Source organism: Homarus americanus, unplaced genomic scaffold (genome assembly GCF_018991925.1).
Source record: "Homarus americanus isolate GMGI-L3 unplaced genomic scaffold, GMGI_Hamer_2.0 scaffold53233, whole genome shotgun sequence".
Taxonomy (NCBI): domain Eukaryota; kingdom Metazoa; phylum Arthropoda; class Malacostraca; order Decapoda; family Nephropidae; genus Homarus; species Homarus americanus.
In genome coordinates, this window is record NW_024751660.1 from 4,458,114 (window position 1) to 4,481,814 (window position 23,701).

At 44.2% G+C, this 23,701-nt stretch overlaps 1 protein-coding gene across 2 annotated transcripts; it reads left to right on the forward strand.

The window, feature by feature from the left end:
• The first annotated feature begins 352 nt into the window (after positions 1 to 352).
• LOC121854766 (potassium voltage-gated channel protein Shaw-like) lies at positions 353 to 19,086 on the forward strand. 2 transcript variants are annotated; one of them, XM_042349531.1, is made up of 13 exons: positions 353 to 589; positions 2,340 to 2,489; positions 6,227 to 6,359; positions 7,384 to 7,563; positions 9,314 to 9,474; positions 9,722 to 9,918; positions 10,439 to 10,650; positions 10,952 to 11,185; positions 12,119 to 12,308; positions 14,413 to 14,580; positions 16,150 to 16,271; positions 17,086 to 17,545; positions 17,754 to 19,086. In XM_042349531.1, exons 1-13 carry the CDS (start codon positions 546 to 548, stop codon positions 17,861 to 17,863), a joined length of 2,361 nt encoding a protein of 786 aa, XP_042205465.1. In that variant the 5' UTR covers positions 353 to 545; the 3' UTR covers positions 17,864 to 19,086. The 2 variants fall into 2 exon arrangements, with proteins under 2 accessions (XP_042205465.1, XP_042205466.1); XM_042349532.1 differs by having other exon boundaries at positions 354 to 589; positions 10,976 to 11,185.
• Positions 19,087 to 23,701: the final 4,615 nt, after the last annotated feature.

Genomic DNA, 23,701 nt, shown 5'->3' on the forward strand with positions numbered 1-23,701 from the left:
GTGGAAAGCTTGCAGGCAGTTCACTTGTTGCACAGTAGTGGCTTACAGTAACAATCTACGTGAAAACTCATTTGTTGCAAAAAATTGTTCCGGTGTGTGTGTGTGTGTGTGTGTGTGTGTGTGTATGTGTGTGTGTATGTGTGTGTGTGCGTTTATATATTTTTTTCTAGTATCATCATAATCATTAACTGAGTAATTTTTTTTCCTAGGATGGTATACTCCTCATTAGTACCTACCGGGATAATCGCTATTTTTTATTCCAGGATGAATATAAACTCCCAGCATGATTATTTTTCCCAGTATGAACTCTAAAACTCATTCCATATCTCTTTTTTTTCCCAGGATGATGTTGATAAGCCAGGGTCTGTATGGTGATGGTGGTGATACGTGAAGTGATGATGATGAAGATGATGATGATGATGATGGTGATGATGATGATGATGGTGAAACAACGAAGTCAACAGGCTAGTGTGGTGGTGGCGGCGTCGTGATGTGAGCCTGCTGGGTGACCTACCACACTACCACGCTACCACACTATAATTACCATGGACGGAGAGAATAGAATCATTCTTAACGTGGGAGGCATAAGGTAAGGAGAGAGAGAGAGAGAGAGAGAGAGAGAGAGAGAGAGAGAGAGAGAGAGAGAGAGAGAGAGTAGTTACTTTTGTATTAGGGATAGTTAAGCAATAAAAATGTGTAGAAGACGGGCGGCAAAGGAGGCCATAAAAAGTAGTAGTAGTAGTAGTAGTAGTAGTAGTAGCTGCATCGATCTGCGGCTCAACTAATTTAACACAGATAGGATAGTTGCTTATGTATTAGGATATTTAATATTAAGGTAAATAAATGGTGGCGAAGGTGTGGCTATTGGGGGAGGCTGGAGGCTACTTTACAAATATAGTAGTAGTAGTAGTAGTAGTAGTAGTAGTAGTAGTAGTAAAATAGTGGAAGTAGTAGTATAACAGACAGCCTCATTATCATTACTAACACCATAACTACCTTTTACCCACACACTACAGCTGGTAACGCGTCAATGACCTTTTAAAAACAACCTAAAACTGTACCAAGCTAATTTACATACAATACCACGATGCATATCAATACCTGTGTGTCCCTCTGCTGCCACGCCACGCCTCCACCTCACACCCACTCACAACCTAACCTAACCTAACCTAACCTAACCTAACCTAACCTAACCTAACCACAACCAGACGTATCCTAACTTAACAAAACAAGATAATTTGGGTATTTTCCTATATCTTGTCATCTCCTCCTTGCATTCATCTTCAACCACATATAATTAACTGGCTTTGAGATATAGGGCAGACTGACACCTCCTGACACCTAGATATAAGGAAGACTGACACCTCCTGACACTCAGATATAAGGCAGGTAGGTTAGATTAGATTAAAATTAGTTCATAAAGTGGAATTAAAAGCAGATCAAAGGCTAATGTAAGAAAGGAATGATGAAAATATATTAATTCAGAGCAGCTGTGAGATATCATGGAAGGAGGTAAAGATATTAAGTGTGCAATTAGTTCTCTCTCTCTCTCTCTCTCTCTCTCTCTCTCTCTCTCTCTCTCTCTCTCATAAAGATCTGAGACACACACAAGAGACACAATATCCAACGCAACATATCAGAAACTGTATCTCAGAGTCGTACCCCCAGAGTCGTACCCCCAGAGTCGTACCCCCAGAGTCGTACCCCCAGAGTCGTACCCCCAGAGTCGTACCCCCAGAGTCGTACCCCCAGAGTCAAAATTCCCCAGAGTCGTAATTCCCAGAGTCACTGCACCCCCAGAGTCGTACTCCCCAGAGTCGTACCCCAGAGTCGTACCCCCCCCAGAGACGTACCCCAGAGTCGTACCCCCAGAGTCATACCCACAGAGTCAAACCAGAGTCGTACCCCAGAGTCGTACCCCCAGAGTCATACCCACAGAGAGTCGTACCCATAGAGTCGTACCCAGAGACATACCCCAGACATACCCCCGGAGTCAGCCATACATTGAGCACCACGAGCAGACGTATGACACACACACACACACACACACACACACACACACACACACACACACACACGTTATAACTATCCATAAATTAATAAAATAAATAAAGATAATTGAAGGTATGGAGAACGTGACTCTAATCCTCTCCTTCCTCGGATCATCGCTAATTTTCCCGCAGGACTTCGAAACTTGGGTTACCTTTGGATCCTTGGGGGAGAGGGGCGGGAGAGGAGGGCGGGAAGAGAGAGAGAGAGAGAGAGAGAGAGAGCGAGAGAGAGAGAGAGAGAGAGACCTTATAATCAATCACCGTTTACCTGTTCACATCATCACACAGGTTCGAGACATACAAGGCGACTCTCAAGAAAATACCTGCCACTCGCCTCTCCCGACTGACGGAGGCGTTGGCGAACTACGACCCTGTTCTCAATGAGTACTTCTTCGACAGGCACCCAGGAGTCTTCGCCCAGATCCTCAACTATTACAGGTGAGTCAGTCAAATGTGTTAATTATTACAGGTGAGTCAGTCAAATGTGTTAATTATTACAGGTGAGTCAGTCAAATGTGTTAATTATTACAGGTGAGTCAGTCAAATGTGTTAATTATTACAGGTGAGTCAGTCAAATGTGTTAATTATTACAGGTGAGTCAGTCAGAAATTTCCTTATTATTCCACTGATGGACGGAATTTGTTTATATAAGGTTTGTATCAGTTCAGACCAGCCAGTTTTACTAAATCCTCCCCTGAATCCTCTGAAGTGATCCCAGGGTCTGAAAGTAACCCAGAACTTCACTATGTCACCCCTGAACCCTGATATGACCTAGACACTATTATGTGACCCCCAGTCTGATATGACTCTAAACTACATATGTCACCCCTGAGTTCTAATATGACCTAGAACTACACATGTCACCTCAGTCTGATATGACCTAAAACTACACTATGTCACCCCCAGTCTGATATGACATAAAATCCCACTATGTCACCCGGAACCCCTGATATGGACCTAGAACTACACTCAGGTCACCCCTAGCCTGATATGACTCTAAAAACACACTATGTCACCCCTGAACCCTGATATGACATAAAACCTCACTATGTCACCCTGAACCCTGATAGACCTAGAACTACACTATGTCACCCTGAAGCCCTGATATGACCTAAACTACACTATAGCACCCCTGAACCCCTGATATGACCCAGAACTACACTATGTCACCCCTGAAGCCCTGATATGACCTAAAACTACACTATGTCACCCTGAAGCCCTGATATGACCTAAAACTACACTATGTCACCCTGAAGCCCTGATATGACCTAAAACTCACTATGCCACCTATGAACCCCGATATGACCTAAAACTACACTATGTCACCCCTGAAGCCCTGATATGACATAAAACTTCACTATGTCACCCCTGAACCCCTGATATGACCTAAAACTACACTATGTCACCCCTGAACCCCTGATATGACCTAAAACTACACTATGTCACCCCTGAAGCCCTGATATGACCTAAAACACTATACCCACCCTAGACTGATATGACCTAGAACTACACTATGTCACCCCCTGAAGCCCTGATATGACCTAAAACTACACTATGTCACCCCTGAAGCCCTGATATGACCTAAAACTACACTATGTCACCCCTGAAGCCCTGATATGACCTAGAACTACACTATGTCACCCCTGAACCCCTGATATGACCTAGAACTACACTATGTCACCCCCTGAAGCCCTGATATGAACCCCTGCTTGTACCTCTCCCTAGACAGCGAGAACAACAAGGCACTGATGAGGGGTTCGCTAACATATTTTACAAGGACATGATTTTGTTTAGCGAGGAACTATTGCGAGAGATTTATTTTTTTCGTTTTGTTTCGTATCTAAAATTGGAACTCTCTCTCTCTCCCTTTCTCTCTCTCTCTCTCTCTCTCTCTCTCTCTCTCTCTCTCTCTCTCAAAAGAAGATAGCCCCCTTGTTTGTCTTACCTCCGACCAATTAGGAGAGTCACAGGCCCAGGAGTCATTGAGGCCGAGAGGTAATTATTATAGGCCGAGAGGTAGAGGTTATGGTAGATATGGTGGAGGGAGAGAGAGAGAGATTGAAAGAGGGAGTGAGAATAAAAGAGAAAGAGAGAGAAACGGGGAAGAGAAAGAGAAAAAGAGGAGAGAGACACTGAGAAAGAGGAATAGAGAGAGAAGAGAGAAAGGAGACGATGAGAGAGGTTTTTATTTACGTATGTATGTCTGCCTATCTGTCTGTCTGTCTGTCCAACTATCTGTCTGTCCGTCCATCTGTCTATCTGTCCGTCCATCTGTCTGTCTGTCTGTCCGTCCATCTGTCTATCTGTCCGTCCATCTATCTGTCTGTCCATCCGTCTCGCCAGCGGCAGTCCATCCCAGCAGTATTTCCTGAAGGAGTCTTACGTACCACTGCTGCCTGACCAAAGTGCCTGTCTTATTACGCGAGTTTATATTCTGGGGGCTGTGAGGGCTGGCTGTGGGGGCTGTGAGGGCTGTGAGGGTGGGTAGTGGGGGCTGTGAAGGGGGCTGTAGGTGAGGGCTGGGATGGAGGACTGTGAGTGAGGGCTGGGATGGAGGACTGTGAGTGAGGGCTGGGAAGGAGGGCTGGGAGGGAAGTCTGTAAGGGCTGTGAGGGTGTGAGGGCTGTCTGTAAGGCTGAAGATTCGAGGGATATTGGGTAAAGTTTCTATAAATTGCTTCTTCTATTACACGACATTTTTTAATCACCTGAGGAATTGGCCGACCGAATTTATCTCACCTGATAATTAACCACACCTGATATTACCGTGGATGGTTAGGTAGGGTTAGGTTAGGTTAGGTTGGGTTAGGTTAGGTTTAAGTTGGGTTACATTGGGTTAAATTAGGCTAATGTAGGTTAGATTAGGTTAGGTTAGACTTAAGTTGGGTTAGATTGGATTACGTTAAGTTAGGTTAGCGTTAGGGTGGTTAATCTTCAGATGATATAAGCTGGGGGTGACTAATGTTCAGGTGGTCTAATATTCTGACGAAATGACCTGTCGACAATAATCTGTTCACATCTCTTTAAGGGAGAATCTTTCTAATTAGTGGATGGTGATTGGGTACTTCTTTGTTCTATCTATCTATCTCAAAATCTACTTTCTGTTTTATTTTCTGTCTGTCTGTCTGTCTGTCTGTCTGTCTGTCTGTCTGTCTGTCTGTCTGTCTGTCTGTCTCCTTCAATGCCATGTCAGAGTCATAGTGATTTAATTATACTATCTTTCAAAGTGTGGTGAACCAGTGTACAGGGTATGTATGTATGTATGTATGTATGTATGTATGTCTGTATGTCTGTATGTATGTATGTATGTATGTATGTATGTATGTATGTATGTATGTAGATATGTTTATTATTCTTGTTGTATGTATTATGTATGTATGTATGATAATGTATGATATGTATGGATTATATATGTGTGATGTATATGTAATTTGTCTGTATATGTATGTATGTATGTATGTATGTATGTATGTCTGTATGTCTGTATGTATGTATGTATGTATGTATGTATGTATGTATGTATGTATGTCTGTATGTATGTATGTATGTATGTATGTATGTATGTATGTATGTATGTATGTATTTAGGTTGAGTAATGGCTTCCACAGTGCCTAATTATTTCCAGGCTTCAGTTATCAAATTAGAAGAGAAATTAAAAAGTTAATATGAAGGCTGGTGTCTGGGCTGGGCGGATTGTGTGTGGCCGAGTGGACGAGTGTAACGTAGGGGGGGGGGTTATGTCGAAATAAGGAGGATTTAGGTGTAATAAGGAGGATTTGGGTGTAATAAGGAGGATTTAGGTGTAAATAAGGAGGATTTGGAATTGTAAATAAGGAGGATTTGGAATTGTAATAGGAGGATTTGGGTGTAAATAAGGAGGATTTAGGTGTAATAAGGAGGATTTGGGTGTAATAAGGAGGATTTAGGTGTAAATAAGGAGGATTTGGGTGTAATAAGGAAAAATCATACCTAATTACGGGTAATAAAGGAAATTAAATTATACTGACCGAACATTTGTGACCAGATGGACCTTTATGGGCTAAGGTGATGGTAGATAATTATAAGGTGTAGAGAGAGAGAGTATATACTATGTGTCCTAATATGTGTTATGTAAAGAGTGAGAGACAGAGAGACAGAGAGACCCCACCCATCCATTACTGTTCTCTTCACTCACAGGACCGGGAAGCTACACTACCCAACCAACGTGTGTGGTCCGCTGTTCGAGGAGGAGCTTGAGTTCTGGGGCCTCGACTCAAACCAGGTGGAGCCGTGTTGCTGGATGACCTACACCATCCACCGTGACACTCAGGTCAGTCTAGAGGTCATCACAAGAGAGGTCAAGGGTGAAGTTACATCTATCAGTCAGGTCAGAGAGAAAGATTTAGCCATGGAATAAAACACAAACAGATAAGATAAGATAACAAAGAGATTAATTGAGAAAGACCAATAACAAAAAAGAATTATGATATTAACACACAATTTTTATCGAGGCTACTGAACAACACGTGAGGACAAATTATATTATAGCCAAAGGTCATAACACCACACAGGAAACAACAATAACTAACAAAACACTAATAAAAGGATCAATAACAGGGGAGGCAGCTTTTGTTGATGGAGGTGGCAGGTCATCCCAGGTCACGCTGTTAAGTCGGGCGCGGGGAAATTAGTATAGACGAAGTATAATCCCCACTTGTAATTGAGTTTCCCCCCTCCATCCCCGCCGGCTAGTTGCTCTCTGTGAAGGTTGCTGAGTGTGTGTGTGTGTGTGTGTGTGTGTGTGTGTGTGTGTGTGTGTGTGTGTGTGTTTACGCTCCACATTCTGTATCATCTGTTCGCTATCCTCCCCCACACACACACACATAAACTCCTCTCCCTCTTTCCTTTGTTCCAGAGTCTTCATGCTTTACTACACACACACACACACACACACACACACACACACACACACACACACACACACACACACACACACACACACACACACACACACACACACACACACACACACACTTTCCATCGCAATTCAGTCATAAACTTCTTGGTCCAGTTGTTCCACGCTTCGTATGACACACATCGTGTTCCACATTACCCAATCCCTTTATGGTACACTTCTCGGAAAAAATTGTTCACGAGCTCACCTGTACAATACGTGTCAGATGTTTTTAATTCCATGTAATACTGACGTCATTTTGTTCTAGATTAATTTTTTTGTTCAACACGACTATTGTTCCATTCTTCCACTCGTATTTTGTTCCAGCTATTCCAGACGCATATTGTTCCCTGCCGACTTGTTCCAGACCTCAATTATCTCAAGCCTCTCATTGTTCCAGGCCACGTTAGCAATCCTGGACAAACTAGATGTAGACACAGACAAACCTTCCGAGGAGGAGATCGCTAGAAAGTTTGGTTACGAGGATAGTTACCTGAACGGCCGAGTTACCTGGTGGCAGCGGACCAGACCCAAGATTTGGTCTTTGTTTGACGAGCCTTACTCTTCCTGGATGGCTAAGGTAGGTGCAGAGAGAGAGAGAGGGCGATCGATATCATGGTCATCAATCATTTCCTCTGACAAAGACCCCTATAACTGGTCATATCTTGACCCAAAGACCTTAACCTAGATAACGACACACACACACACACACACACACACACACACACACACACACACACACACACACACACACACACAATTAGCAGGAGCTCCAACCAACGCACTGTAAACACAAGAGGGCAGTTTGGCTTACAAATGAATATTCATGAAGACACTTGTACAACGATGATAATCTATTTTGTGTGTGCATCCCTGAGGTGAGGTTAGGGTCCGAGTCCAAGGGTCTTATATATTTTTGCGACAGGTGACTTGACAGGTGAGTCATTAGTGTGTTTGATTAATGAGGTATTGGCACGGGAACAGGTAATTGAATATTGGTGAATTATTGGATGTTTTTATGGCGTGAAAAATATTGTAATACAGAAATAAACAGACTGACAGATGGACACACACACACACACACACACACACACACACACACACACACACACACACACACAGGATATAAGAAGCTGCCTAATTAACTTATGGTGAAACATTAAAAATCAACCCCGTCAAAAAATGGCACAAAGTTTACGCTGAGACTCTACCTAAATTAGATTCATTCCATCAGTATGAATTGGGGGAGAGGGAAGGTGAGTGGGGAAAGGTTGGAGGAGAAGGAAAGTGGGGGAGGTGAGTGGGGGAGGGGGGAGGAAAGGGTATTAAGTATGTGGAAAAAAACTGAGTAATTTAAATAAATTTCCTAAGAGGTGTGAAAAATGTATCCAGTTAATTCCATTTTGGGAGTTAATTTCACCTGATGATTCAACGCAATTGCTAACCTAACCTAACCTAACCTAACCTAACCTAATCCAAGAGATGCGGTGTTTCTTAAAATCTTCACTTACGAGGAAAAAATAAACTTAACGAACCTTTGAGAACGTGGAAAGTTTGACCTCCTCCCCCTCTGCCTCCTCCCTCTCCTCTATCTCCCTCACCTCTCCTCCTCCCTCCCTCTCTCTCCCTCCTCCTCTCCTCCCTCTCTCTCACCTCTCTCCTCTCTCTCCCTCCCTCTCTCCCTCCCTCCCTCTCCTCTCTCTCCTCCTCCCTCCCCCCTCTCTCCCTCCCTCCCTCTCTCTCCCCCCTCATCTCTCTCTCCCTCCCTCCCTCTCTCTCCCTCCCTCCCCTCTCTCTCCCTCCCTCCCTCTCCTCCCTCCCTCACCTCTCCCTCCCCTCCCTCCCTCTCTCCCCCCCTAAGACACATAATAATGAATATCACACCACAGGCCCCTGACCCTCTAGCACTTCATGTTCATACTAATATTAAATTCAGACGGTGAAGAAATTGTATTAATAGTGTGTGTGTGTGTGTGTGTGTGTGTGTGTGTGTGTGTGTGTGTGTGTGTGTGTGTGTGTGTGTGTGTGTGTGTGTGTGTGTGTGTGTGTGTGTACAGGACAGTATTTGACGTAAGTGAGTTTTCTAGAACTGGGGTTTTAGTAATGCTGAGGAGGGAGGGAGGGGGGAGGGAGGGGAGGGGGGAGGGAGATAGGGGGTGATGTAGGAAAAGGAAAGGAGAGAGGGAAAGAATGAGAGGGAGAGGGGATGATTAACACTGTCACACCTGCACATCATAACACCTACACACCGTCGCTACACCTGTGTCTTTCTTCTGACGACACTTAATTGGCGCTACTGACCCCCCCCCCTCCTCTGGCCGTCTCTACAGGTGATCGCGATGCTGTCAGTCTTCTTCATCGTGGTGTCGATCCTGTCCTTCTGCCTCAAGACTCACCCCAATATGCGTGTTCCTGTTATCGTCAACGTTACCGTCAGCGGCCTCTCCCAGAACGGTACCAACGTCACCTACTGGTACCTTAACAAAGACAGGTGAGGGGGGGGGTCTTGGTTCCTCGTTCAGCACAGGTGAGAGCTCTTGGTACCTCGTTAAACACAGGTGAGGTTTGACTCTTAATTAAACACACGTAAATCTTTCTGGCACTTTTGTGATATATAATACATTTCAACACACACACACACACACACACACACACAAAGATATACAGATGTGTGTATGTGTGTGTATCACCTGACGGAGGAATCACCTTAACTCTCTCTGTCTCTCTCCCTACTACAGGACGGACCCCCACGACGCCTTCTTCTACGTGGAGGCTGCCTGTAACGCCTGGTTCACCTTCGAGATCCTAATGCGCTTCACCGTCACGCCGATGAAGTTGGAGTTTGTTAAGAACACCATCAACATTATTGACTTCGTGGCCACCTTAAGCTTCTATATGGATATTATTCTCAACCAGACACAGTTCGCTGGTAAAGGTGAGACAAACCTAACCTAACCAAACCTAACCTAACATAACCTAACCCAACCTAAACCTAACATAATCTAAACCATCACTACCAACCTAAACTAACACAACAAACACACACAACCCCACAACCAACCTAACCTAACATAACCTAACCCAACCTAAACCTAACCTAAGCTAATCTAAGCCATCACTAACCAAACCTAGCCTAACCTAACCTAATCCACCCCAACCTAAACTAATCTATCTTTCCCTAACTTAACCTATTTTCTCTGCATTGTTTATTCTGTATTTCATTTACGTGTTGAATAATAGTAATACATTCCACATCTGTTTTCCATGTGTGAGTGTGTGTGTGTGTGTGTGTGTGTGTGTCTGTGTGTGTCTGTATGTATGTATGTATGTATGTATGTATGTATGTATGTATGTATGTATGTAATGTGCGTGTGAGTGCATGTGTGAGTGTGTGTGTACTCTGGGTTATTACATATTCAACATTGCAAGTTTCTCTTCGCTGTGTGTGGGTGCAGAGGACAACGCGGGTAAGGCAGCTGAAGTGATCGAGTTCTTCAGTATCATCAGAATATTGCGGCTCTTCAAACTAACGAGACACTCTGGCGGCCTCAAGATCCTCATACACACGTTCAAGGCGTCGGCCAAGGAACTCACTCTTCTCGTCTTCTTCCTCGTTCTCGGTATCGTTATCTTCGCCAGCCTCGTCTACTACGCCGAGAGATTACAGGTGTGGCTTCAGGTGTCCTTAACATACGCACAGACAGACAGACAGATAGACACACACACACACACACACACACACACACACACACACACACACACACACACACAGACTTTCCCCCAAACATGAATTATTAAACATTATATTTTGGACACAGGATCTACACCTGGATGAAAGTAAATAGATACATCTTTACCTGTACTTGTTGTTTCATAATTAATAATAACAATTAAGCCACTACACTCAAGAGATTAAATATCTGAACGTAAAGTAGCAAGACTTTATTAAACCCTGTAATAAAAAATAGACCCTCTTCCCGTTTTCTGTGAAGGCCAACCCACACAACGACTTCAAGAGCATCCCGGAGGGCCTCTGGTGGGCCATCGTCACCATGACAACAGTGGGCTACGGAGACATGGTGCCGAAGACCTACGTGGGCATGTTCGTGGGTGCCCTGTGTGCCCTAGCTGGGGTGCTCACCATCTCCCTGCCGGTGCCCGTCATTGTGTCCAACTTCTCAATGTTTTATAGCCATACGCAGGTGAGTGATGGGGGATGGGTGATGGGTTAGGAGGGAGGGAGATGGGAAATAGGAAATGGGGTGGGAGCATTGAAGGAGAGATATGCGGTGGTGGGAGGGAGTGATGGGGAGTTGGGTGGGTGTGTGGGTGGGTGGGTGAAGAGAGACAGGTAGATAGGGTGAAGGGAACATGGTTACCAAAGATTTACCAAATCTCAAAAGGTCCATTACCACCCCCGATCTATACGGCCAGGCAATAGACAACCTTCCCAAACCAGCATCCGCCAATAGGGTCGGCGAAATATGAAATAAGGCCCTCAAAAAACCCATATATGAGATAAGGTAGGCCGTCTAGTACCTGTACCGACAGACAATAACTAACCCATGACACAACCCTAACACACTATTAGCTTAGTTAACCCACAGCAAGGTGGTCAGTACGCCCTCTCCTACCTCTTCCTAAACTTCTTCACTTTCCGAACTCTAACTTCCTTTTTCTACCTCTAATCTTCTTTCACCACTCCTTTCCCTACAAAAAAAAGGAGATAGATAGGGTGATGAGGAGGAAGGGACGAGGGAGATAAGAAGGGAGAGACAGTAGTAAAATGCTAAAACAAATTATAGAAGTAATAAAAATCAAAATTGACAGAACAAGTTAGGTAGAATGACAGTAAAGGTAAAATGCTACAACAACAACAACAACAACAACAACAACACCCAGCAGCAGAATGTCGTCACACAGTTGTTTACATCCACAGTATAGAAAGTGAATCCTGACATCTGGACACACACACACACACACACACACACACACACACACACACACACACACACACACACACACACACACACAACTTTCTCCATCAACCTAACCTAACCTAACCTAACCCCAAAAAACAAAATTATTCACGAAGTTTGTATCAGTTAGCGTTTTTTGTTTCCCTCCCCACAAAGGCGAGATCCAAGTTACCGAAGAAGCGGCGGCGTGTGTTACCGGTGGAGCAGCCGAGGAGAGCAGCCAGGCAGCCGAGGATAGAGGGAGGACTCAACAGACGGATGAACGCCATCAAACATCACCATCAAGCTGGGCTCAAAGACGGCATCACTCCTAAGCTGACGGGTGCCATGGATAACCTTCTGGCAGGTCTGTGTCTCCACCCCGTGTGTGTGTCTGTCTCTCTCTCTTGCTGTATACACCTTAATGCATGTTGTACAGTTATAATTACTGAGGAATGTCCCTTGGAATCAACAATTGTTCAATAAGAATCATCAGGTTTTCTCGCATCAAAGCATTACAACCAACCAACCAACCAACCAACCACACTCTCCATAATCGTCCCTTTGCATGGTGTAATATAATAAATTGGACCACTTAACAGCATCAATGATTTATCTCTGTCATTTATCATCAGCCAGTGTAACTTATATCAGTGTTGGATATATGCCCGACCTTGGTTTTTTTTTTTTTGTCTAAATTGATGCATGCACCACGGCTCTGCTTGTGACTGCTCATGAGATCAAGTCTGAAGCTTCGGGGACCAACCTCTCTGTGTCGAGGTCTCGTGCCTGAGAGTCCTGGGTCACTGTCTTAACTTTAGGACTTTGTGAGTGAGTTTATGACCGCTGGTAGACCTCACTCCTCATGACCGAGACCTCTACTATAAGACTCTACAGGGAGTCATTTTACACACACACACACACACACACAGGTCAATTTCCACGACAAAATGTTCAAAAGATGTTCATTTGCCGCTGGTGGTGACTGAGAGACCCTGGACCGAGGCCTTTGACCACAGTGCAGTACAAGAAGGAACTAAACTTGTGGGATAGAGTTGTTGTTGAACCTTTGTGATACAACTCAACTTCTCAAGAGAATTAAGTTCTATTGTTTGTTCATCTTCGGGGTGGAGACGTTGGTAGTGACGACGTGTTGTGATAGTGAAGACGTGTGGAGATAGTGACGACGTGTGGAGATAGTGACGACGTGTGGAGATAGTGACGACGTGTTGTGATAGTGACGATGTGTTGTGATAGTGACGACGTGTGGAGATAGTGACGACGTGTGGAGATAGTGACGACGTGTGGTGATAGTGACGACGTGTTGTGATAGTGACGACGTGTGGAGATAGTGACGACGTGTGGTGATAGTGACGACGTGTTGTGATAGTGACGACGTGATTTGTGATAGTGACGACGTGTGGTGGTAGTGACGGCGTGTGGTGATAGTGACGACGTGTTGTGATAGTGACGACGTGTTGTGATAGTGACGACGTATGGTGTTAGTGACGACGTGTGGTGATAGTGACGACGTGTTGGTGATAGTGACGACGTGTGGTGATGGTGACGACGTGTGGTGATATGACGTGCTGGTGGTAGTGACGACGTGTTGTGATAGGTGACGACGTGTGGTGGTAGTGACGACGTGTGGTGATGGTGACGACGTGTTGTGATAGTGACGTGTTGTGATAGTGACGACGTGCGGTGATAGTGACGACGTGTTGTGATAGTGACGACGTGTGTGATAGTGACGACGTAGTGATGGGGTGACGACGTGTGGTGCTAGTGACGATGTGTGGTGATAGTGACGACGTGTTGTGATAGTGACGACGTGTGGTGGTAGTGACGACGTGTGGTGATAGTGACGACGTGTGGTGATGAAGTGACGACGTGTTGTGATAGTGACGACGTGTGGTGATGAGTGACGACGTGTGGAGATAGTGACGACGTGTGGTGATAGTGACGACGTGTTGTGATAGTGACGACGTGTGGTGACAGTGACGACGTGTGGTAATAGTGACGACGTGTGGTGATAGTAACGACGTGCGGTGACAGTGACGACGTGATAATGGTGTTCCAGTGTGATGAGAGATGGATGAGCGATGGTGACTTATATTGATAATGATTAGTGACTGACGGTGACCAAATATAATGGTGACCTAGACTGACATTGACCCAGACTGATATTGACCCAGACTGATATTGACCTAGACTGATATTGACCCAGACTGATATTGACCTAGACTAACAGTGACCTAGACTGATATTGACCTAGACTGACATTGACCTAGACTGATATTGACCTAGACTAACAGTGACCCAGACTGATATTGACCTAGACTAACAGTGACCCGGAGACTCACTTGAACACGAGGTCAAGAGAGGTGGAGTCCCCGAAGCTGTCGCAGATGGTACACGGACTGGGCTCAGATCTCACCATCTACAGCTGGTTCCCCCACTTGGTGTTACAGGCACGTTGAACGGGTATGGGCAGGTGGGTGGAATTAAAGCCCTCGGCCTGTACACTACAGGCCAGAGCGGGTTCACTATGCCGCTGCAGGCCAGACCGCCAACAGGTTATGATATATACCCCATCCTCCCAGCCTACCAGCCACCCCTGCAGGCTCGTGCACCTACAGGTTAGTTTATCCTCCCTTTACCTCCTACCCTCGGCCTGCTCACTAGCCTACCCTATCCCCTATGCCTCCTAAACTAGCCTACACTCTTTACAAACACCCAAACCACACTTACAGGCCCTAACCCAGCCTCTACATCATCTTGTACACCCACTGACCTACCCTGACCTACACTAACTTAGTATATCCTACGGTACACCCTTTGCCCCTCCTTACCCTACCCTGGCTTTTCCTTATGCTCCTATACTAGCCTCACAGATATCTAACCTATCCGAAAATTCATATCCATTCCCTATTTCCTCACGCTCTTTACCTATTTCCTCACACTCTTTACCTATCTCCTCACACTCTTTACCTATCTCCTCACACTCTTTACCTATGTCTTCACTTAGCCACACTCACCCCCTATCTCATAAGTGCCTTGAGTTGTGATGTTGGAAGTCCCTTTATTTTGCAGACGCTAAATGGCTTCCATGATGCTGTACTGTATATATATTTATTAACTCATTTATATTCTCCTCACTGCATCTATATAAATTGCATCACTACTGTATTATTTTATTTTATGTATCTAAATTAATATATATATTTTTAATGCTTATGTATGTTTTGCTATATACATTTTTCTTCGTATTTAATTTTTTTTTTTTCGATTTTTGAGTTGGAAAAATAATATATGGAAAGTGAATTTTTTTATACTGCACTAAAATTTGTCATTTTTTTTTTAGGGATGATTTTTGTCTGCTTTTGCTTTTGACTCAATTAATTTATAAATATTTTGAATGAGTATTTTTTTTTTTGACAGAATAGTTTACGGAATGTTGATAAAAGTATTTAAGATTCATATCCAAACATTGACCGGATTATTTACCGAGATAAACACACACACATACACACGCACACTGATACAGATACACACATTTGATAGACACATATACACACAAAAATAATATACACACACACACACAGACACAAACACTTACACACACACACTGACACACACACACACACACACACACACACACACACACACACACACACACACACACACACACACACACACACACACACACACACACACACACACACACACACACTGACACACAATCACCCTTTTAAATTTACACCTCAAACAAATTGTCAAAGTTATCTTACTCAACTAAACTCCCCGGAATATATTATCACCTCAAACATTTATATTAACAGAGTATTAATATCTATTTAATGAGTCGCCTGTATTGTTATTAAGCCCCGCTATGAGTAATTAATAGGTCTGTTAGTTTGTCTGTTGGTATATACTGTTTATATAATCACACCGTTAAAACATATAACATAAATTAATGTCTAAGGGAGTATTGTGGAACGATTGATATACTGTATAGCACTTTGACTTATATATTGATAGATAGATAGATAGATGGATAGATAGATAGATAGATAGATATAGATGGATAGATAGATAGATAGATAGATCAATATTTATCCTTGTTAAGTCACCCTTGAGGAATGTGTACACTAAAGTCCTTGAGGTTAACCTTTTGACCGTGTGTGTGTGTGTGTGTGTCTCTGCAGGATGTGACTCCTACTACAGCAGCTCGCCCACGCCCCTGCACCCGCCCGCCCTGGACTCTGCGGGCGGGGTCACCCTCACCAAGAACAGCCGGGGGGAGAGAGAGTCGATCACCCTCCTACAGGTGAGGACTCACACCTGGGCCGTCAGCTGAACATAGAACAGCTGATCATAGGCTAATAGGTTGTAGGACAGCTGATCATAGGCTAATAGGTTATAGGACAGCTGATCATAGGCTAATAGGTTATTGGACAGCTGATCATAGGACAGCTGATCATAGGCTAATAGGTTAAAGGACAGCTGATCATAGGCTAATAGGTTATTGGACAGCTGATCTTAGGACAGCTGATCACAAGAGTTCATCGTAAAACAGTTTATCACAAAGCAGTTTTACCATGTCACAGGTGATCACATAACATTGCTAATATTATAACACTTGAGTGAGAACAGTTAATTGATGACACAACATTGTTAGTTAAGCTTTAGATGAGCTGATCAATGCAGACACTATATATAAACATAGTGTAGTGTAGTGTAGTGTAGTGTAGCGTATTGTAGTGTAGTGTATTTAGTGTAGTGTAGTGTAGTGTAGTGTAGTGTAGTGTATTTAGTGTAGTGTAGTGTAGTGTAGTGTAGTGTAGTGTAGCGTAGCGTAGTGTAGTGTAGTGTAGTGTAGTGTAGTGTAGTGTAGTGTAGTGTATTGTGTGTGTTACTGTTGGTGAAAACTTTCTTTGTACTTGTTGTGTCCTAACCTGACCTGACCTATTCTGAACTGATGTGATTTGACCTGTCCTGACGTATCCTATGCTGACCTGTCCTAACCTGACCTATCCTGATGTATCCTATACTGACCTGGCCTGTCCTGACCTATCCTCTCCTGACCTGACGTGACCTTACCTGACCTGACCTAACCTGAACTTTGTCCCTGCTCTCCACAGCCTCGGTCAGCCACCTTCAGTTCAGGCAGCACAGGACTGTCACGAAGGACGTCCTCGGGATCAGCGCTCACCGCCCGAGGTATGGCATCCTTGTGTGAGTCCCTGGCGTCCCCGGGAGCCTACATCGCGTCCACACTGGGCATCATGGCGTCCTCAAGCTCAGATCCGTCCGTCGCCAACACCACCACTGAATACGAAGGCAAACTGGAGTCCAAGGCTTCTCAAGGTCTCCTGTTCGATACCCAGGCGGCCCTCGGAGTGGTCGGCATGATGTTCCCAAGGGCGCCCCCGACCTATGTGAGGTCCTCTGAGGCCATCGTGTCCACCAACAACATCAAGAACAACAACAACAACAACAGCGGGAACATGACCACCGCAGATGTAGAGAGAGAAGAGATGAGTATGAATAAGTATCCCGGCGAGGGTGACAGCAGACGCCCACCACCGCCGCCCATACGTAGTAAGTATACATACAGTACACCCTGGGGGATATACAACATACATCTCATCACTATATACACAATCTGCTTATATTTATGTACAACGAAAGTATTTATTTACATCATTATTATACATAAGTCTGTTAATAAAATATGTAGTAAATATTTGAGGTAGACGCAAGGATCTGTTAGTCGCTGTGTGTTACCTCAACCTCTTCCTCCTAACAGTCGAGACGGTGGTCACCCCAGACGACCCCTCGACGACCCAACCTCAAGTGACACTCGTCGTACCTCACAGTTCGTCCGTCTCACCCATTGCTCACGCCAGCATACCGTGAGACGACCTCAACGACCAGAGGATCACCAGCCGCTGTGGGTCGTCCCGTCTGGTCAGTATGGTAGAGTTGAAGAAGATCTGGGAGCTCGTCGCCTCGCTTCATGGGTCGTCCAACGTGATTAATGTTAATTGTGAGAAGTCGTATTTCACCCAAGACTTCCTCTCCTCGCCCTACAGGTCGTCCAGTGTGGGTAAAGTCTTCGGTCCTATGACGACCTTACATCAGGAGCTCCTTGCCTCGCCCAGTGGGTCGTCCAGCTTGGCTAAAGTCGTGTCTCAGAGGACGACCCTGTCCCAGGAACTCGTCGCCTCGCCTACAGGGTCGTCCACCACCGTCCTCCCCGCTGTTCATCGCTCGAGGGAATATTTTACCCGAATAGATTCTCTGTGTTAAGTCAGGCCGTGCCTCGCCTCATGCTCACTGTGATCACTGACTCAACCTGCACGTACTGTGATCACTGACTCAACCTGCACGTACTGTGATCACTGACTCAATCTACGCGTCCTGTTATCACTGACTCAACCTGCACGTACTGTGATCACTGACTCAATCTACGCGTCCTGTGATCACTGACTCACCTGCGCGTCCTGGGCTCGAGGCCTCACAGGGGTGCATTGAACTGCATTTGTTGTATATTAAGTACAGAATCATGAGTGCGTATTCGTGTGTATATGTACGTACGTGTGTTTGTGTGTCCAGAAGCACTTCCCGAGCGTAAACCAAACCAGACCTTGAGACTGTGAGTATCATCATCACCAGACACCAGCAGCTTCCACGGTACTACAGTCCTCGAGATATGGTGTATAGTGGATGGTGTGTTTCCCTGAGTCAGAGAAGGACCACCACACACCATAACACCATCTCACTTTGTTATCCTAAATATATTGTACTACAGTGACCAACAGCCCTGTCTCACCCTACGCCAGATGAGCTTGTTCACTAATCTCTTTTCGTATTGGTGGGATTAAAGAATAAATCTCCCTAAACTCCCCAGAGATAAATGACTTTTATTATTATCATGGCCGGAGTGTATGAGAGTGAAGGGACCCTGAGTGTAGTTCTCCCGGGTGTGTTTGTGCCTTGCAGTGATGTAGTTAGTTTGTCAATGTCACTTTGAGCTACGGGAGAAGAAGAGTCGGGGGAGGCGGCGACGGTGGTAGTGGTGACGGTGGTAGTGGTGACGGTAGTGGTGACGGTGGTGTGGTGACGACGGTAGTGGTGACGGTGGTGGTAGTAGTGGTGACGGTGGTGGTGACGGTGGTGGTGACGACGGTAGTGGTGACGGTGGTGACAGTGGTGGTGGTGGTGGTGGTGGTAGTAGTGGCGGCGGTGTTAGTGGTGGTGGTGTCCGAGTGTGTGTTGATAAAAGGTTACATGAAGGGAAACTAAAGACTCAAACAACACTCATTATATTGTTGTTATTGTTGTTGTATAAAATATAATACAATACTTTCTTGTAAACAAAATATTAATACAGTTTCTGATAACAAGTGACTACAAGTTTTTTATTACTTGTCGTGTAAAGTTTCTAGTAAAATATGGATAATAGTTTATGGACTAAAAATATATATATATACTAAGCTTCTGGTAAAAGTTTTAATATATTGACCGTGTTTGTGATTGTCTGGTGACACTGGTGCCCAATAGTGATGTTTATTATAAGAGAAAAACAAGAAAAAAAAACTAAACATAAAAAAAATTAAAATATAAAAGTAAACATTAAAATAAAAAAACACATATGTAAACAAAAACAGATAAAAATAACAAAAAACCCCAGTGATTGAAAAAAAAAACCACTCGAGTGTTTCAAGACTTTCCGCTAAACAATCACTTAATAAGGAAAAACAATTGATGAGAACCTTTGATAAACTGGTGGAAAGTTGGAAACCCTTGTTGGCGTTCTGAAACTCTCTGTAAAGTGTTAAAAGAAACCCTGTAAGGTATCTGGAGACTAAAAGGTGTTAAAGGAAGCCTCTTGGTGTTTGGATGCTCTTTATAAACTGATGGAAACCTTTTAAACAATTTGGAAACATCTGTAAAGTGTTATGGAAGCCTCCTAAGTGTCTGTCCACTCTATAAACTGAATAGAAAGGAAGTAAGACACATGGAAACCTTTTGTAAAGTGTTTAAGCCTCTCTAATCACCCGGAAACCTTTTATAAAGTGTTGAAACCTGTTTAAACATTTGGAAACCTCTTATAAAGTGTTAAAACCTCTTTAAATACTTGAAACCTATTATATAGTGTTGAAACCCATCTTTAACTAATCAAAAATCCCTTACAAAGTGTTGTCAACCTCCTTCAACACTGGGAAATCTTTAGTGAACCTTCAAAACACTCAGAAACCTCTTGAAAGTATAAAAAAAATACCCTTTAACCATTGGAAATCTCACATACCCTTTTAAAACCCAGAAGCCTCTTATTTACTCTTGAAAACCTTCTACAAGCACTCGGAAACCTCTTATAAAGCATTGAATTCTCTCAGAGGGCTTGGAAAAATAAATCCCTCTTTCCTAAGGTTTCATTTTACACTCAAACATCTGTGAGTGACGCTGAGCGCCTTGAGACCTCCTGGCCGTCTCTCAGGCAGTGTTGAGACATCTCCTTGTTAAAGTAAATCAAAGGTTCAAGTGAGAAATACTCTATATATTTTGTCACATATTCGCGAGAGATAGTTTATACTTGCTATTCGCGAGAGATAATTTATACCTGCTATTCGCGAGAGAGATAGTTTATATACCTAATACTCGCGGAAAAGATACCTTATACCTAATATTCGCGGGAGAGATACCTTATACCTAATATTCGCGGGAGAGATACCTTATACCTAATATTCGCGGGAGAGATACCTTATTCTTCATAATCTTCATTATTCTCTTTCTCTCATCATTATTTCCTTTTTCTCACCACCTTTCTTCCCATTTCTTTAAAACTTTCTATACTATCTTTATCACCTTCTCTTTATTCTCCCTCTTGTTGTTCTTCCCCGTTTACCTGTTGTCTTTCTTTATACACATATTCGCGGCTAGACGGTCGAGGAATACAATGGTAAACAAAGTTGTGTTTATTTAACGCGCTCATGTTTACTCTGCCGTAACATATTCTGGGGTTTACACGAGGCTGTTGTTATATATTTAGTGATAAGGGAGACAAAAAATATCTAGTTTGTTTTTATCTGTGACGTGTGTGTGTGTGTGTGTGTGTGTGTGTGTGTGTGTGTGTGTGTCTGTGTGTGTGTAATAACCCCCACTGACACTGAGTAATGGTCACAGCTCCTATACACTCTAGTTTTTCATACAACAGAACTTCCCACATTTTTAACAATATTATATCCCCCAAAAATGACAAATACAAAAATAATCCGAGATAACCTTCAAAAAAATAGTACAGAGCAGTAAGTTATCACACGGGGATTTAGTCTACTGTAATACTGTATTTACGCTGTAACTATGTCAAGAATTCAGTGTCCATATCACCGTGGTTTAGACTCAGGCCACACTGGGTAATCTTATAAACAGAGTTACATGCAGTTTCAAACGTGGGTAATATGAGCGTCTTTTCTCCTGTAAGTCACACACCTCTACACCGTCTTGAAGGAGTTTAGTTACTACATGATCTTATTCCGTAAATACTTCTATACATTGTAGTGAATCTTAATAGTAGTGTCACCAGTGATTATGATACACACACATTACTTCTTGAATCAGTGTTGTATCAGCTATTGTTATACACTGTCACACTCTGTAACACACTAGACCATACTGTAACACACTAGACCATACTGTAACACACTAGACCATACTGTAACACACTAGACCATACTGTAACACACTAGACCATACTGTAACACACTAGACCATACTGTAACACACTAGACCATACTGTAACACACTAGACCATACTGTAACACACTAGACCATACTGTAACACACTAGACCATACTGTAACACACTAGACCATACTGTAACACACTAGACCATACTGTAACACACTAGACCATACTGTAACACACTAAGCCATACTGTAACACACTAGACCATACTGTAACACACTAGACCATACTGTAACACACTAGACCATACTGTAACACACTAGACCATACTGTAACACACTAGACCATACTGTAACACACTATAACCAGGAGGTATTGCACGTCCCACCACCTCAGAACGTCACAGCTGGACTTCTGGTTTGGATTTTTTCTCGATGATAACCGGAACTCATTTGGAAATCAATTGACTGGTAAATCAGCCTTTGTTGTCAACAAATTAATTGGCCAATGAGAGACGCATTGTTCTATTCAGTCGGTGTCTCAAGCCAACGAGAGCTGTCTGACCGAGGCTGTTGTTCGAGAATGTTAATAATTGACTCATTGATTAAGTACCGCCCACTTCCCTCTCTCCCCGACCCACCCTGACACTCTCTCCCCGACCCACCCCACTTCTCCCCTGACCCACCACCCACACTTTCCTGTCCTCCTGACCCACCACCGCACACTTCTCTGTCTCCGACCCGCCATCGGTCACACTCCCGGATCTGTCGCCGGAAAATTTATCACAATATAACACACTAACTCAATCCTAACCCAACCTAACCCACCTAACCTAACCTAACCTAACCTAACCTAACCTAACCAAAACACAAGACACAGACTTACATAACTATGAAGGAGAGAGATAAACACACCTTAAAAGAGTCGTGTTCCGCCTCAACTGACCCTGCGAATATTTCATAAGACAGCGGGGCTCACGGGGCCCAGTTCTCAACCACTGTGCAATATATATAACACAAAGGACATGATACAGACAAAATAACCTACTAAAATAATACAGTATATATAGTGAAGCCTCGATTTAACGGATTACTAGGAGAAAACCGTTATATCGAGGGTCCATTAGATGAAACTCCATTTAGCGATTTATTTAGGTATGAAAGTCCATTATATCGAGGGTCCATTAGATGTGAAAACCTCCATCTAACGGATTATATGGAGAGAGAACCATATAGAGGTTTTTCTGTATTTATATATATCTGTATTTAAGAGACCCATTATTACTTGTACGCTAACAGTCATAAAAAATAATCACCTAACCTAACCTAACCAAACACTCAAACAAACACACTACCACAAAAACTCAATGACTCATTCTAATACTGGGTGAGTATTAGTGATTGCTCACCTGTACAGCACATCAAGGTCATTACTGTCTACAGGTTAATTACGACAAAAAACAGACAGACAAGAGTGGTTTCGATGATATATGGAGCTGTTTATGTAAGTGAGGGACAGACAGACAGACAGACAGAAAGAAACATAAACAGATAAGACAGACAAACAGACAGACAGACAGTGACATGTTAATTGGATCTGGGGATGACCGTAGCTGATAATATGATCTGTCAACAACACACTGTGAGCTCACAGGAGAGGAGGCAGGGGAGCAGGAGGCAGGAGGAGGAGGCAGGTGAGGGGAGGAGGCAGGTGAGGGAGGGGGGAGGTGAGGCAGGGGTGGGGGGTGAGGGGGAGGGGGAGGGGAGGGGGAGGGGAGAGGGGGGAGGTAGGGAGGGAGCAGGGAGGGAGAGGCAGGTGAGAGAGGGGTGTGGGGAGGAGGCAGGAGGGGAGGTGGGGGAGGGGAGGTGGGGAGGCAGGGGAGGGAGGTGGGGAGGCAGGTGAGAGAGGGGCAGGGTGGAGGGGAGGGAGGCAGGGAGGGAGGTGAGGGAGGGAGAGGAGGGAGGCAGGAGGGAGGAGGCAGGAGGCAGGGGGAGAGGGGGAGGCAGGGGGAGGAGGCAGGTGAGGGAGGAGGCAGGTGGGGAGGGAGGTGAGGGCAGGTGAGGTGGGG

Excerpts from the sequence above, each read along its gene's own strand:
- LOC121854766 (XM_042349531.1), top strand. The coding sequence starts at position 546 with ATGGACGGAGAGAATAGAATCATTCTTAACGTGGGAGGCATAAG. Across the intron at positions 10,651-10,951 it reads ACTACGCCGAGAGATTACAG|ACCCTCTTCCCGTTTTCTGT; the intron begins GTGTGGCTTCAG and ends AATAAAAAATAG. Across the intron at positions 12,309-14,412 it reads CATGGATAACCTTCTGGCAG|GCACGTTGAACGGGTATGGG; the intron begins GTCTGTGTCTCC and ends TTGGTGTTACAG.